The sequence below is a fragment of the Carcharhinus amblyrhynchos genome, chromosome 3 (genome assembly GCF_965287045.1).
Source record: "Carcharhinus amblyrhynchos chromosome 3, sCarAmb.v2.hapA, whole genome shotgun sequence".
NCBI lineage: Eukaryota > Metazoa > Chordata > Chondrichthyes > Carcharhiniformes > Carcharhinidae > Carcharhinus > Carcharhinus amblyrhynchos.
In genome coordinates, this window is record NC_137326.1 from 17,671,761 (window position 1) to 17,689,724 (window position 17,964).

Below are 17,964 nucleotides of genomic sequence, written 5' to 3' on the forward strand. Positions count from 1 at the left end.
TCCAGTTAGCCAATCAGGGTTTTACAGTTATATCAAACTTATAGAAGTACTTGTCCTTGCCTGTACAAATTCTTCCATCACCTTCATAGTATGGATTGCACTCACAAGTACTGTCATTTCTACAAACAGCATTGTCATGACACTTTGGAGAACATACAGATTTCACAGCTATTTAAAAAAAACAGAAATAAATCCTGTCAGTGCTTCAAGGTTGGAGTGCATATGATACCATACAGAGTGTACAAAATTCATCAAAATGAAAAAGACTTCAATCTCCTATTCAGTGGATAAATCACAGTTCAATTTGATGCTCCCTGTATTTTAATCCACGTAACAAAATCAATGGGATTAACGAATAAAATGATACACAGGTCTTGAGGCAACATAATTTAATTCCTTGATGAAGTCATTTACTTCTATTTGATTTAGTGCAGTTCAGGTTACTCCAGAACCAAGACAATTGGAGTGCTACAATTGTTGGAAATTTTTTCTGAGCGAACATGCAAAATATAGGCACATGTTACTACCAGAAAGAAACCTCATCGAATTTAGCAAAGAATACTACTTAGTTTAAGTGACACTGGGCAGTATGGTGGGGAAGCCTGCTACTTATATTAAAATATATGGCAATGAGGTCTCTGCCCTTTCTGGGTGGTAACCTCATTGTGTCACTCGTGAGGGGTGGGGAAAGTTGGAAAACAATGGCTGGAATTTTACTGCCCCACCTGCCACGGGAATCAGAGCGGGCGAAGTCTGGACAATGAGAAGGTCTGTTGATCTTGGCTAGGATTTTATAGTTTTGGGACAAGCGAGGCAGTAAAATCCCACCCATTTATAATGTCTTGGTGGCAAGATTCGCGCTTTCTTAGATTCACAAGACTTTGCGCCCACATTACCGTTCAAGGTGGATCGGGCACAGATTTGAGGCCACTATCTGTACTAAGAAAATATGAAACACAATTTAATGAGATTTTAAGTGTGTGCCAATATTTCTCTTTATGCAGATCATACATTGACATACAGGAGGTTACCAGACATCTGTCAGAGAAAAATGATTTAGAGTTTTGGTCTAAGAATGTTAACTCTGAAACACCAATCTTTTTTTCCATGCAACTACTGCTTTGCATTCTGCTGTTTCCTATTTTAGTTTCAAAGATCTATTACTTTAGTAACTGTTCAGAATTAGCAGGGTTTTTAATGCAAACATCAGCAATCGGCACCACTAGCCCTCTGAATCTAACTGCAGTTTCAGGACTTAGCACAGAAAAATCCTGAAATCACATTCTATCATTCACTGCAGCACCTCAGGCCACACTGTATACTTCCCTGATCCCCCTCACCCCCCCAATCCCAACTCTGTCCCCAGAGCTGATTACCAATGGAATCATAGAATCCTTACAGAACAGAAGGAGGCCATTCGGCCCATTACGTCTGTACCAACTACAAGCCCTATTCCCATCACCACACATATTTATCCTGCTAATCCCCCTGACACTAGGGCCAATTTAGTGTGGCCAATCAACCTAACTTACACATCTTTGAACCGTGGGAGGAAACCCACACAGACATGGGGAGAAAGTGCAAACTCTACACAAACGGTGAGCCAAGGCCGGAGTTGAACCTGGGTCCCTGGTGCTGTGAGGCAGCAGTGCTAACCATTGTGCCACGATGCTGCCCTGATCAATCAATTGATCAGACAACAATTTCCTCTTTTCTGCTCTCCTGTCACAGTTAGAACTCCTCCCTCAAAAAGTAAATCTGCTCCAATGACCTGCAACTGGGGCTTTAAAAGTGCTCTGAGCAATATCTGCCGCTGAACCAGCAATTTGCCCTGAAAGAGTGTGTGAAATAAACTTCTCCATTATGATTGCTTATTGGATTTTTAACTAAAATTTTTAAATAATTAAAAATAATTAAAATTTTCTCATGATAGTTCAGATTCCACCTTCATCCTATGTAGTCCCATGATATGAAATGAACCAAAATGTCCCAATTTTTATTTTGCATGTATTTTCAAAGAGGTTTTTAGAGTATTAGTGCTTTAAGTTTCCTGAAACCAAAAGAGAGAAAATGCTGGAAAATCTCAGCAGGTCTGGCAGCATCTGTAAGGAGAGAAAAGTGGTGAAGTTTCGAGTCCAGACGACTCTTTGTCAAATGTTGTACTTAATGTTTCCTGGTTGGCTGCCTGTGAGAATTCTTGAATCAGATTGGTTGCTTGGACAATTTGATGACATCACTGCACTTCTATTCCATAGCAAAGGAATGAAGCTTTTGCCATAGAGATCTAAAAACTCTCAGTGAATCTATTGTTCGAATTCAGTGACAATTGCCCATGCTAAGCTGCTGGGTATAAAATCTGGGCCATTCTTTCCAGTACTTATGAGAATTAATTCCTCTGTCCCTGAATAACAAAAACATTGGAATTCAGGTTGACTTTACTGCTAGCATTAGAACAGTGAAAGCTTGCAATGTAATTTATAAAATATGCTTACAATTGCTATGAAATTCACATCAAGAATTCTGCGATTCTTTGATTAGAATGAATTTCTTTATGAATAGAGTTAATTTTAACATTTGAAGTTTGTCATTTGTCTATTATTGTAATAATTAAACTTCCATTCCCTTTAGTTTTGTTAAATTATGAGAGCACATACATTCAAAATGGATTCACACCAAGGTATGTTATGGATTACCAGGGACCTCAGTCACAATGACATTATGCCATGTAATGACATTAATTAGTGAGATCAACATTAAATTCAAAACGAGATAAGCAAAATTACTTGCCAGATCTTGTTTCACAGTATTTTCCTGTCCAGCCTTCTCTACAGAAGCAGGTTCCTTCACCAGAAATTCCTTCATCACAGATTCCATTTATTGTGCAATTACATTCTGTGAGATTTAAGAAGGTAAGGTTTGAAAACACAATAGAATCATAGAATCCCGACAGTGCAGAAGGAGGCCATTTGGCCCATCAAGCCTGCACTGACAACAATCCCACGCATTTACCCTACTAATCCCCTGATACTAAGGGGCAATTTAGCCTGGCCAATCAACATAACTTGCACACCTTTGGGCTGTGGGAAGAAACTGGAGAACTCAGGGAGAATGTGCAAACTCGACACACTGAAGTCTGGAACTGAACCCGGGTCCCTGGCGTTGTAAGGCAGCAATGCTAACCAATGTGCCACAAAGACACTGTTCCCTTCACAGGAGTAAATCCAGATGAAGCCCAACTTGTTCATTGCATTAGTAACAGACCAGTCATATTCACCATCTAGGCAGTAATCGAATGTTTTGCAGAGGGCACAAATGGTTGTACCACTATCACTGGGCAACTTTTGTGTGGAAGCTGAAATACTGCTTTGAGGTGAATGATCTAGGTGAGTATAACAGTTCAGTTTGTGATTTTAACTGAGCTCTCTATATTTGAGCAAGTAGGTTTCAAAGACAGTCAGCCTCAATAAGGTATAAAAGAAGTAAGAAACTCAGTGGCAAACCAAATTATGCATTTGGGACTGTAGGCTGAATTATCATTTTGAAATACACAACAAAAATTATGAACTCAGCTTGTAGCAAGTCTGAGCACATTGAGCTGGATGCAATACATACCTTTGCAGCTTGGTCCATATCTGCCTGGTTCACACAGTTCACAGGCTGTTCCACTGAATCCCACTGAACACTGGCACGTTCCATTTCCAAGTCTTCTGTCGTTACAACTTCCATGTGAACTACAAGGGGACTGTACCCCTCCAGGACACACTGAAATAATAAAAGTCACCGGATAAATCTTCTATATTAAGGAAGAGACTGGGCCTTGAAGTGCAGCAAAAGGAGAATGTGTCATTTAAAACATAGAAACACAGAAAGTCAATGGCACAGAACAAAGCCATTTGGTCCAGTCTGTCTATATATCAAGAATGTGGAGATGCCGGCATTGGATTGGGGTAAGCACAGTAACAAGTCACACAACACTAAGTCAAGGTCCAACAGGTTTACTTGTAGCACAAGCCACAAGCTTTCAGAGCACTGCCCCTTCATCAGGTGAACTTTAACCTGGTGTTGTGAGACTTGTTACTATATGTCAAGGGGCAGAATGGCCCACTCTTGCCCATATTTCTTATGATCAATAAAACTAATCTGGATTTTTGGTCATACCAGGGCAAATAACATAGCTGGTGTTGCCATTTCAAGGTAATTTTCAAAACAGATCAAATAACACTTTGAAAAAGGAGAAGGAATGCTACGATGTGAGACACATGTTGAGTGTTAAGGCATGGCGTCTCAGTCATGGGATCTGTCATGTGATTCATCAGGTATGATTCCTTCATTTTTTTTCTCTCCTCTCTGAGTCAGCAAGCAGTAAAATTCTGCAGCTCCTGGAGTTTGTCTTTTTATACTTGTTAATTTATATACTTAAATAAAACATTGATACTATTTCTAATGAATCTAGGCTATGCCTGTAATCTTAAAGTGGTATCACATAAATGCTGAAGAAGGAATTTTTTTTCCAGGGATAACAATGCAGCCTTTTACAAGCCTCTGTCTCCATCAGAAAAAGGACAGACTTATACTGTCACCTCTGTGTTGATACAAAATAGCTTCTCAGGACAGAGGTCAATCCTAAATTATTCCAAATTACTCAGGAAATTTGACATCCCTGACTAACTGTATCTCACATTATTAGGCCTTTTAAAATAGTTGCAATATAAATCTAGTACAACGTGAAGTTTAAAGTTTAGTTATTAATGTCACATGTAGGCTTACATTAACACTGCAGTGAAGTTAGTGTGAAAATCCCCGAGTCGCCACACTCTGGCACCTGTTCAGGTACACTGAGGGAGAATTTAACATGGCCAGTGCACCTAATCATCATGTCTTTCGGACTGTGGGAGGAAACCGGAACACCGAGAGGAAACCCATGTAGACATGGGAAGAACATGCAGACTCTGCACAGACAGTGACCCAAGCCAGGAATCGAAGCTGGGTCCCTGTGAAACAGCAGTGCAAACCACTGTGCCACTGTACCACCCCCATGAAGCTGGTCTTAAAAAGTATTCAGGCTATTCACTGATGCTTTCCACAATTGTGCATGCATACACATGCAGAGCTCTCTGTCAGAATCGTAACCTGCAGAAAGTGACAATTAGAGCTAGCCAGTTCCTCTTCACATTTACAATTTTCACATTGGTAGTACAGTGCAATCAAAACCAAAAACAAAAGTTAATTTCAAATCATGTCCTCAATTCCTGTACTAAGCGCTAATAGAAATATTTGACCAAGAGTTAACAATTGACACTATTTCCACCTTCAACTCAAACCAGCATAATCACCTGTAAGAGGTAAATGAGGTTCATCTGTTGCCACGTTACAAAATCTTACTCTGATTGAAAATTTGGAAGTGACATTGTACAACATGTGAAACAATTAGCATAACCAGTGCTCAGCTGTGAAGGATAATGTTACTGGATCATTATACTGTACCAAAGATTAGAGACCATGTCACTTTTCTACCCATATTTTTGAGTCCTCTCCCAGCACAAATACATCAAGCCTCCAACCAGGAAACAATTAAATCCACCACATAGAGGGTCTTGAATCACAGGATCACATTGCACAGTGGAATTGTGCCTGTGCCAGCCTGACTGAAAGACTTCTTTAATTCGTTCCTCTCTCGTGGTCTTTCCCCACATTCTGCAAATATTCCCTTTTCAAGTATTTATCTAATTCTGTTTCAAAAGCCACTATTGAATCTCCTTTCACCATTCAGTCAGGTAGTACATTTTAGGTCATAACAACTCGTTACGCGAATAAAAAAATCTTCTCTACCCTTTTGCCAAATATTTTTATATCTGTGTCCTCCTGCCAGGGGGAGCAGTTTCTCTCTATCAAAGCCCCTCAGAATTTTGAACTTCTCTATTAAGCCTCCCTTTAACCTGCTCTGCTCCGAGAATGTTGATCCATCCACTTCAAAGTGAGCCTGTTCAAATCTTAGTTTCAAATAGTTAATTTTTTTGCCTGCTGCTGGTTGATAGTGTGATTTTTTTTTCATTTGTTTAGTTTGTTTATTAGAGTCACAAGTAGGCTTACACTAACACTGCAATGAAGTTACTGTGAAAATTCCCTTGTCACCACACTGCGGCACCTGTTCGGGTACACTGAGGGAGGATTTAGCACAGCATGTCTTTTGGACTTTTGGGAGGAAACTGGAACTCCCAGAGAAAACCCACACAATCGCGGGGAGAACATTCAGACTCCACACATGCACTGACCCAAGCCAGCAGTTGAACCCAGGTCCCCCGGCGCTGTGAGCAGTAGTGCTAACCACTGTGCCACCATGCCACCCATTCTTAGGATGTGGACATTGCTGGTTAGACCAGCATTTATTTCCCATCCTAACTGCCCTTGAGAAGGTTGTAGTGAGCTGCCTTCTTGAACCACTGCAGTCAACGTGGTGCTGATACATCCACATACTGTTTGGGAGGGAGTCCCAGGATTTATAGAATCATAGAATCCCTACAGTGTAGAAGGAGGCCATTCAGCTCATCGAGTCTGCACCAACAACAATCCCATGCAGGCTCTATCCCCGTAACACTCATGTATTTACTCTGCTAATCCCTCTGATACTAAGGGGCGATTTAGCATCAACCTAACCCACACATCTTTGGAGTGTGAGAGGAAACTGGAGCACTCAGAGGAATTCTACGCAGACATGGAAAGAACGTGCAGAGAACAGTTCAGAAGGCGACTTAGACTTAGACATTGAACAGGTCGGTACAGGTTGTGGGGAAGGTATTCAGCATTTACTCAGGCAGTGCACGTTAACATCCTTCTCTTGGTATCTTGGGGGAATAAAGAATGGCAAGGTTTCCACCCAAAATTGGGAGGCCTCTTGAGTGCAAGGCTTGCAGCAGCTGACCATGGGAACAGGTCTCTCAGATTTGGATTCAACAGCAATAAGGAGTAATATCCTTTGCAGGGGGGATAGAACCTCGGACCTTGGGTAAGCAAAGGAGCAGGTTAAGGGGGAGGATGCCATATGCCCAGCATGGTATCTACAGCTAAAGGCAGAGCTACCTGGAAATAACCGTGGCCCAGTCATGCAGGAGACTGTGACTCTCCAGATAGAAGGCCACAGAGAATGAAGGAATAATGGCAGCTGCCAGGAAACCAGCTTTACAGGATTTACACCCAGCGACAGTAAAGGAACAGCGATATATTTCCAAGTCAGGATTGCAAGTTAAAGGGAAAAGTACTCAACCTCAAGAAGGAACACTGACACAAAGGCAAAAGCAGTATATGCATCTGAAGCAATACACTAGTGATAGAATTGTGATATGTGTGCCATCTCTGAGCATTACCTTTACAGTAAGGACCATAATGGTTTTTGCAACACTGGGGAATCCATTGAGGATTAATACATTGTCTGCTGCAGCCACGTAAAGGATGGGCTTGACTATGACGAAACCAGTTTCCATTGATCATTGAATAGGGAAAAGCAGACAAATACAACTGGTCACTGAAGAGGTCCCGAAAGTGAGATCGAAGTCTGCTTGCCTTGTTCACTTGGCTGTACCAACAGCTTTGGAATTCTGAACCATCCTTAAAACGAAAAAGCAAAAGTAAAGATCTCACAGGATTGTGTTTCTTAAAAGCAAATTAATGGAATATCTAGCAAGGTGCATAATGAAACAATTCTGAATATAGTTTATAAATTTCATTAGAGATCTGTTTAGGACTATTAAAGCATCCACAGCGCCAAGTTATTTTTCAGTAATACATTGCAGGTTAAATTCTAGCAAAATTGTATTTTTACAGCAATTTTTCAATGAGGCCACCATTGCATACGGTGGGAGGTATCTTAAGCTCATGTTTGCTGTCTGCGAGACTGCTGGCCGGGTTCAAGATCTGGAAGGTACAATTCTCACCAGCAAGGATGTGATTTCAAGTCTTCCCCACCCCTCACCAGCGGCATCGTAAAGTTCATGTCCATTATGCATTTAAAAATATTTAAATACGATTAATACACCCCCTCACTGTATATTGGCCCCACTGTGTATTGATACCGTGCTGACATGACACACCTAGATGTGAACCTGGGCGTCTCCCCAAGGTCGCAATAGTAAGTATAGCCCCTGAGGGCAAGGGACATGGTCAGGCAGTGGCCTGGCATTGACCGAGGTACAGGTTGGCAATGTCAGGTTGGCACTATGGCAAACTGGCAGTGCCAACCTGTGCCAAGAGGTGCGCCCCAGTGGGATCTTCACTGGGGGGATTCATTTAATTGTGGTAGCTGGGAGCAGGCAGAGGAGCAGGGGATGCTGGTGATGGCTTTTGGGGGAGGGATTGTGGGGGAGGTGGATGCTGGGTTATATTATGGGGGGATAAGGTGGGAAGGTGTTGATGATCTGGGGGGCAGAGAAGGGGGCCAATGATCAGGGCAGGGGGTGGTGTAGAGAAGTGCTGACTTCAATCGGGGTGGGGCCTCTGAGACCACCGTGTGGGAGATATATACAGGTTACGATCGAGTCACATGTAGGCCAGACCAGGTAAGGACATCAGATTTCCTTTCCTAAAGACCATTAGTGAACCAGATGGGTTTTTACGACATTCAATGATAGTCACCATTACCAAGACTAGCTTTCAATTCCAGATTTATGAATTGAATTTTAAATTGCACCAGCTGCCAAGGTGGGATTTGAACCTATGGCCTCAGAGTATTAGCCTGGGCCTCTGGATTAGTCCAGTGACATTACCATTACAGCACCATCTCCCTGTTACCGATCCTTCCTCTGAAATTACTACCTATCATTCTCTGTATTTTATTTTCGTGTGAATCTTTGTGATGGTATTACAATGCATTGATGATGTTATGACAGTATCTAGAAGGTTCAGGTTGGTGTTGATTGTAACAAGTATTTCTTTGATGTTACTGCAATATTGTAAAATATTACAGGTGCTGGCGAGTGTCTACATAGTAATCTCGTTCTTCTGATGATATAAAGAGCGACATGGTGGCACAATGGTTGGCACTGCTGCCTCACAGTGCCAAGGACTTGGGTTCAATTCCGACCTTGGGTCACAGTCTGTGAGGAGTTTGCACATTCTCCCCGTGTCTGCTTGGGTTTCCTCTGGTTTCCTCCCACAGTCCAAAATGTGCAGGTTAGGTTGATTGGCCATGCCATATTTACTCCTTAGTGTTAAGGAGATGTCAGGGGGATTAGTAGGGTAAAGGTGTGGGGTTGCAGGGTGGGGCCAGGGTGGGACTGTGGTCGGTGCAGACTTGTTGGGCTGAATGGCCTCCTTCAGCGCAGTAGGGATTCTATGAAAGAGCTCTGATTTTACACTTGAGGTTTACATAGACAGGAGGTTTACATAGTCACCTTAACATTTTAATTAAGTTACAACAATCTTCTCACTCTTGAACCTTCTGCCAGTGTTCTCCCCTGCTGCCTTAGCTGAGATTGACTAACAGTATGGAACATGAATAAATATTCCTCCCCAGTCACAGTAGTCTATTAAATGATCTCATGGTATATTTACCTATTAAGCCTCTTTGATCAGCAATAGTGTGCATGTTTTATAACTTTAAATAAAGCGCACACATTATCCTAAAAGTTAACTGCATTTCCTGCGGTGATCAATGCAGAAGGAGGCCATTCAGCCCATCGAGTCTGCACCAATCACAATCCCACCCAACTCTATCCCCATAAATTTACTCTAGTTAGACTCCTGACAGTAAGAGGCAATTTAGCATGGCCAATCCACCTAACCCGCACATCTTTGGACTGTGGGAGGAAACCGGAGCACCCGCAGGAAACCCACGCAAACACAGGGAGAACGTGCAGACTCTACACAGACAGTGACCCAAACTGGGAAGCGAACCCAGGTCCCCGGAGCTGGGAGGCAGCTGTGCTAACCACTGTGCCACCATGCCGTCCCTGGAACACAGATGTTGAAAGGTGATGAAAGGTCTTATACAAATACCAGATTGCTCTTCCTTAATAAATAAGAGAAATGCTAGGGAGTGATTTCAGGGCAATTCTGTTAAAATACTGTGGATGGAATTTTACTGGCATGTTTGGCCAACGTTCAAACGATCCCACCCAAAGCCAATGGAGAATGCTATTCTCTGAGCCTTGCCTGCTCCCGGAATCCGGGCAGGTGTGCCGGTAAAATTCCGGCCTATGACTCCAGAATTTACATATTATATATGTTACTAAAGAAAAAGTTACTAAGCCAGTCTTTTCAATGTAATAGTCCACACTGAAGAGCTGTGAAATCTTTTCTTCAGGTCAAAACTTTTGCTCAGGTAAAATGGTTAATGTTGCCAAAGGAAAGAATTTAAGAAAACAGCTTTTTTCACATAAAACAAAATGAAATAGAAGCAGGAATGGGCTGGAGGACGCTACCTCCATCGGTTGATATGAGCATGACTGACTTTCTACCTCAAACTTCTTTTCCGTCCTACATATAACATCCCTGGATTTCCTTGGGACATCCCAAAGTACTTCATGGAATGATAGAAAGTTACGGCACAGTCAGTCCTTTGTGTTTGTCCTATCTCTTTTTAAGTGCAACTGTGCGTAGTATCACATCCTTACTTCTTGCCTGTAACGTAACTCTGCAAGTATCTCATTCTCAAGTAACTGTCAACTCTCTTTTAAAATTATTCATGGAATCAGTCCCCTTACTATCAGAGCATTCCTGATCTTGACAATTTTCTTAAGTGAAAATGTTTCCTCTTACATCCCGTCTAGATCTTTTGCCGCTTATTTTAAGTCTATGACCTCTGGTTAATGACTCACTTGCTATAGGGAATAGCTTTTATCTACTCTATCAAATTCTCTCAAGGTCTGTCAGTTTGCTTTCTCTGTTCCAAGGAGAACAATTCTAATTTACCCACATTTCTCCTTAAAATCAACATCCCTCATCCCTGGTACCAGATTCTTTTTGTGATGTGGTCAGTGAAAAATTTGGAAGGTCTGTTTCCAAGTCTGTGGTTTTAAAAGTAAAGAAATACTAAGGAATGCTAGGGAAAAGTCTGTGATCACCACAGAAATGGACGTCAGCAAATATGAGTTATTGAGAAAAACTTCCCATAGTTAATATTACATGATGTTAGGTTTTCTTCTTTGAAAAACCTTGATATTTAATGATTTGATGTTGAGAGGTGTTGGTGGCAATGACCAAACTTTGCTCAGCACAGGCAGGATTTGATGCATTGCAGTATCTGAGCAGTAATCTACAGAGTATAGTTGAGAGTTATACTACTCTATTATGCCTTGGTAAAGACATGGTAAGAAATGCCTGCACACGGCTCAAACTCCTGGCAATAGTCCTCCAATTGTCTCTTCAAGTCTTCCACACCTTCTGTCTATGCGGACCGTATGTTTGTACGTTGTTTTATGTTTCAAAACCACTAAGTCTCGCTAAGCCGTTTAATACCAACCATTATCTCGTAATTGAGCTTGTGAATATATGCCCTGTTTGTGGAACAAATCCTGCACTCACCTGATGAAGGAGCAGCGCTCTGAAAGCTTGTGCTACCAAATAAACCTGTTGGACTTTAACCTGATGTTATGAGACTACTTACTGATCCTTCATCTATTTGTCCAGTTATTGGGATGGCAAATACATATGGCCCCTATTTGCTCAGGTTTCGGATGTCTCACCCTTTAACATAACTGATCTGGTGAGGGTCATCCCTTATTCTACTGGGGGCAACAACACCAATTATCCCTGTTGTTCCTTATCATATTGTATTCAATGCAACCAGTCAGTCAACCACATTTCTCTGCTTATTGTTTCACATTTCTTTATGTTCTGCTGATGACTAGCCAGAGTGTTGTTCTTTTAATATCTGGCTCCCCTGCCTACCCAACTTAAACAGCTTCTCTAATGTCCCCCGCATCTGTAAAGCATAACAGTTTCTTAGGTTATACAAAGTTAAAATAAACATACATGTACATATTGTAAATACTCTTGGGGTTACATGATAGCAGTATTCCCACAGATACATTTTCTAATTAAGCAATAGAATTATTAAGCAATAAGCAATAGAAAATATACTGGAGGATGCTCAGATATTTTCTTTTACTTTTTTTAGTGAATGGTTTTATAAAATTGTCCTGATTTGAAACCGACAGGAACAACTTTGCAAGTAAACCAAATCTTACCTGTGGTTTTGTTCCAGGAGGACAAGGAGGAGGTTCCAAACAATCCCCACAGAGTCCCTAAACAGAAATGTTTCACATTAAGCCAGAAGCTTGTCAATTTTCCTTTAAAAAACATTTACCACTTAGGAGCAGATTTTCTGGCTCCTACAGGCAGTATCTTAGAACAAAGAACAAAGAACAACTCAGCACGGGAAACAGGCCCTTCGGCCCAACGAGCCCGCGCCGCCATCCCACTGTCTCAGTGACCTATTCATGATTTTAGTCTACGCCTAATGTGCGAGGATCAGGGAGGTCCAATTTAGGGACAATTTAGTACCCAATCAATCAGCCTAAAAGCACATCTTTGGGGATGTGGGAGGAAACCGGAGCACCCGGAGGAAACCCACGCAACCACGGGGAGAACGTGCAAACTCCCACAGACACAGGCCCAAATCCATGTGTCCGCACAGTAACAGAGATAGTCTCTGAACTGTCATGTTGCCCTCGAGATGGTCCAGTTTAAGCACACTAACGACATGAAGCAATAGGCAACTCCCGAAGCAACGTCCAAGAGCAGCCCACTACAACCTGCCGCATGCATGCCATCTTGAGCCCACGTTTGCTGTCTGTGAGGTTGCTGACAGGGGTTCAAGATCCAGAAGGCAGAGTTGTTGCTGGCACAAAGGGGCCAGTGATTGTGAGGGGCGAGGGAGGATGGTTCTTAGAATCCTATAGAAGGAGGCCATTTGGCTCATTGAGTCTGCAACAACAACAATCCCATCCCAGGCCATATCCCCGCAAATTTACCCTGCTGATCCCTCTAATTTGCACATCCTGGGACGCTTTGGGCAATTTAGCATAGCCAATCAACCTAACCAGCACATCTTTGGACTGTAGGAGGAAACCGGAGCAACCGGAGGAAACCCAAGCAGACATAGGGAGAACGTGCAAACTCCACACAGACAGTAACCCGAGCCAAGAATTGAACCCGGGTTCCTGGAGTTGGGAGGCAACGGTGCTAACTGCTATGCCACTGTGCCATCCTGGTTGAGAAGGGGCCGATGATTGAGAGGTAGAGAAGTGCCATCTCTGATGGGGGGGGGGGGTGCCTGAGACCTCCATGGTGGACTGTAGGGGGGAGATTTATATGGATTATGATCAGGACACCCCTTAAAGATGGGCCCTCAATCGCTGAGCAGCAGGGTTTGGCCAGCATGTTTAGTATTCGGGCCCTCTGTACAACAGCGTGAAACATGCCCCCTTGATTTATTTTGGCAGAGTGTCATAAAATCTGGAGAGAAAATCAACTGACTTCTCCGCTGAGAAACACCGGTTTTCTCACTAGAAACAAGACTTTGCCATTTTTGGGTAAGATTTAACCCTATGTTTGCCTGTGTTAAATGGCTTGGTATGGGATTTTCTGGTCATTCTGAAGACGAAACCTGTGGTGGGTTCCCTGGCGGCAGAGGATGAGAGCCATGCAAAATGCCATAGACATTGGCGGGACCAGAAGGTCTTGCTGGCGGCCAATGAGGAGAATGGGAAATCTCTCCCCATGAATTCAGAACATATCGGTATCTTGGATGTGGATGATAGAGTGTTTGTATAGGAGGAACCTCTTGAATTCTTGCCCATTTTAGATAGAAAATCTGACAGGCTTCCTTATAGCCCTCTGATCAACTCATCTATTTTGATCTTCCCCATCCACTATACCCAGACAAAAGAAAGAGGAAAATCTGTGCTTAAATGGTTCAGGAATCTGCTGTGGTGCCTAGAACAGCATGAAAAATCAATCTTAAAATGGACCATGCAATAAAGTGTGTGCAAGTCTTTCTACTTACGGTTACAAATGTTTTGAACTATGAAGACCAGTGATTATCAACTGCACCACAATTGAAGAGATGGCTTAATTAAACTTATGGAATAAACAATCAAGCAGAAATTACAAATAGTATGGTGCATTGATCCAACTAGGCTTCCATAGATGGCAAAAGGAAAACAGGATAAAGGAAGTACATTGTATAAAATACCTAAAAGGAAAAACAGGGCCAGGGATACCAGTAAAGAGGGATAATAGCAAATAATAAGCATTTAACCAACGTATAACCATTTAACTGTTTTTTAGAAGTAGGACTGGGATTAGAGGGAGCTTTCTTTAATAATAGATTTAGCAATGTTTCGTGATGATGCAGGGTGAATCCATCGGTCCCATGCTGCTAGCAGATGGCTCACTCAAAGGAAGTGTGGTTCAGGGTATTGCTGCTAAACACTAATAAGTCTGCCTCCTAGTTTCTTTCTCTTTAAACACAGCTCCAGGCTGGAAGTGTGGGACTGAAGAATTTACTCTGGTATGGAAAAGAAATCATTATAAATGTACTTGGTAGCTTGAAAAAGGATCCAAATGAGACAGTCGCTAAAATAAAGGTTTGTTTTTTTCATTTAAAAACAAAATCCCAATAGATACAAGAAGAAGAAAACTTTATCACATCTGACTCATCCAGCCAGAATTAATCTACAATCTTTCCTCAAGAGCATCCAGTCGTGAAATTTGAGGAAAAAGAGAATTATGTTTATTTCTTTGAAGTACTTACTTGAGAAGGCTGCATTGTAAGTGCATCACACCGAGCTCCTATATCAGGAGGTTCCAAGAGGTTATTGATGCCGTATGCAATTCCACCATCAAATTCCAGATGTCTCTGAACAATCTGAGCACTTCCATCATTCACAATCAGATCTCCCTGAATCAAAGATAAAAGTGCTTGAACCACAGCTCATGCATAAGGCAGTGATGGCATTATTTAGTAACCCAGTTATCATTATGCAATATGGATTAAGCTACTAGCTTAAAAACGTCTTTCATGTTATTTAAAATCATGAAAACATTTCTAAAGTATACAAGTTTAATGATGACATGAATCAGCAGCCTCTTTTACCTCTCTCCTGAGTTTAGTTCACTGAAGTGCAGACATGCCAATGGATCAAGCAAACCTGTGTGTAATTTTTCCTTCCCCAATCCTAGGAACTTGTGGCCAATTTTAGAACAAAGAAAATTATAGGACAGTAACAGGCCCTTTGACCCTCCAAGCCTGCACCGATCATGTTGCCCGTCTGAACTAAAATTCCCTACTCTTCTGGGAATCATATCCTCTATTCCCACCTTACTCATGTATTTGTCAAGATGCCCCTTAAAAGTCCCTATCGTACCTGCTTCCACTACCTCCCTCAGCAGCGAGTTTCAGGCACTCACCACCCTCTGAGTAAAAAACTTGCCTTGTACATCTCCTTTAAACCTTGCCCCTCACGCCTTGCCCTGTGCCTTCTAATAATTGATTCTTCCACTCTGGGAAAAAGCTTCTGACTATCCACTTTGTCCATGTCCCTCATAATCTTGTAATCTAGTATGCTTATTACTGTCCTTGCATGATCTGTTAGCATATGATGGGCCATGGGTGGAGTTTGGGCTTTTCCTGGTTTACGCAGCCTAATTCTACACTGAACCATGGAGCCAGCTACAAAGTTACATGTACAATCCTGAACTAGTTCCATATATGCAATCTCAGCATCCTGAAATACCTGTGATTATGTGAATAAGGCCTGGGTGGGATTGTTGTCGGTGCAGGCTCAATGGGCCAAATGGTTTCCTTCTGCACTATACAGATTCTATAATTCTAACAGTCATGCCGACTCAAAACATTCACTGTTTGTTTTTCCATAGATGCTGCAAGGCCTGCTGAGCTTCTCCAACATTTTCTGTTTTCATTTCAAGCTTCCAGCATCCGCAGTATTTTGCTTTTACTCACGATTATAGTCCTGCTGCATCTGACTGAAATCGGTGATCCTCGCATTGTCCGCCTGTCAGTGAGAAGTGGAAGGTCTGCTGCCATCGTCTGTAATTGTAGAACATTGTGTAAACATTTGAAAAAAAGTTTCCTTTTGAAGATCATGCAGCATTCCTGTCTGGACAATAGAGGGATCTTTGAGTAAGACTTTTGCTAGCATACAATTTGAAAGAAACAAAAATAATTTCTACAAATAGTCAAGAGGCCCTAAAAATCTTTGGGTCCACTACACCGGGTGCAGCAGAACAACTGACCTTAATCAATTCCTTTTTTATTTCTATGAGAGATAAGGTCTGAACACAGAGGGATAAAAGTAACAGTGTTACTAATAAAGCTATACTAAGTAATAGGGCAAATTCACTGATCTAATAGTCCCAGCAAGGAATGTGATCAGAAATAGAACTACATCGGTGATTCCAAAATGGCAATTTGATGAGAACGGCAATTAGGAACAAAGGGGGGAGGAAGAGTGGTTTAGTTTAATTGATGCTTAAGTGGATAAAAAACACAAACTTAACATTTAACTATAACTGAAAGCCAACCTTTCTGGTAAGAACAGCAATGTAGGAAGGCATAGTGATGTGTGGTTCTGACAGGATGTGGGAGCTTTGAGTAACAGATGTTAACTGGAACAAACACATCTGCAGGAAGTCTCTCCAAGTGAAACGGATTTGAGGTGCAGTTGCAGCCAATCCGACAAATCAGGGAGCAGGAAAAGGTCTTTGAGGATAACAGTTTCAGAGGATGGTTGATCCCGGTCAGAGTTAGGGAATTGCTTGTGGCACAGTAAGGATTGGCGACTATCTAAGTATCAGGAGAAGTGAAGAGATTGGTTAGGGTAGGAATTTCTAAAGTAAATGGTCAACAGCAAGTTTGAGAGAGGATTCTGGGCATGCCGTCAAATGGATTAGCATGGAATCAAGCAGCATTAATATGGGGAGGAGAAGGGGAATGAGCAATTCAATGAGAATTGCTGAAGGACTGGGTGATGCAGAAAGGTGGACACTGTCTTGTGCAGGATTTGTTGTCTCTCAACTGTAATGGTTAGTGTAATAAATCCAGGGCAACTTGCTGAGGCTAAAGAACAAGACGCTTTATTGCCAATGAACAATTAACTATAGTTACAAACAGGGTCAGACAGAACTATGCAACTGTACACTACTCCTTTCTGGCTCCCACTGCAGATCCCTGGCCCAGAATACCTGGCATCCCACTCCATTGGCTTGGCTTCCCACCTCAATATTCCATAGGGTCCAGCTCGACCATGTGGCCCTTAGGGAACATCCCCTTAAAGTGGCCAAGCTACCACAGTTAGGGACATTTCAGAAAGACTCGGAAAGGTAGTGAATGGAGATGGAATGCAATTAGATATTGTGGTCTATTTGGAAGACAAAAGAAAGGAAAGGTCATGTCGGAGTATAGACAATTAGGAAAGAAGCTTAGCAAGGGTGGAAGTTTCCAAATGACAGCCTGAGCTATGTATCATAGTAGGGAAGGATTTTTAAGTTTAGAGATCTCAACATATAAGGATTGGCTACATTAGAATAGGAAAGGAACTAACAAAATAGTAAGATGGGAAAGTAAAGAGTCATTTAAACTGGAAAAGAAGGGAAGTGGAAGCTAAAAGCTATCAGAAAGATTAGGAAATAAAGGTAGAAGTAGCCAAAGGTAACATATATAAATAAAAAAATGAATAAAGAAGGACGCATGCAAACGAATAAAGGGAATAGGAAATCAATTCAATTTTAAATGGGGGGAAAAATGTGTTTGAGGAATGAGGTATAAATCAGAAAAGGATGTGCTTTAAATACAAATAAAAAAGACTAAGTCCATTTCAATCTTAAGATTATTGGCAAAAACTGGAAAAAATTAAAAGCAATTAGTGATCAAAGCAGAAAATACGTCAATTTTGAAGAATAGGTTGGATGGTGGTTGAAGGAAAGAGGGCTAAAGGAATCGGAGAACAA

General features: G+C 41.8%; 1 protein-coding gene across 2 annotated transcripts in view; it reads right to left on the reverse strand.

Moving 5' to 3' along the window:
- The window catches only part of stab1 (stabilin 1), a 217,287-nt gene that overhangs the window by 20,523 nt on the left and 178,800 nt on the right, over positions 1 to 17,964 (reverse strand). For both annotated transcript variants that reach the window (XM_080181778.1, XM_080181779.1), the window contains 7 exons: positions 15,959 to 16,045; positions 14,750 to 14,896; positions 12,180 to 12,236; positions 7,362 to 7,602; positions 3,613 to 3,762; positions 2,788 to 2,892; positions 61 to 168 (listed from right to left, as the gene is read on the reverse strand). In XM_080181778.1, the coding sequence (XP_080037904.1) occupies positions 61 to 168; positions 2,788 to 2,892; positions 3,613 to 3,762; positions 7,362 to 7,602; positions 12,180 to 12,236; positions 14,750 to 14,896; positions 15,959 to 16,045 (895 nt within the window). The remainder of the gene's footprint in view (positions 1 to 60; positions 169 to 2,787; positions 2,893 to 3,612; positions 3,763 to 7,361; positions 7,603 to 12,179; positions 12,237 to 14,749; positions 14,897 to 15,958; positions 16,046 to 17,964) is intronic.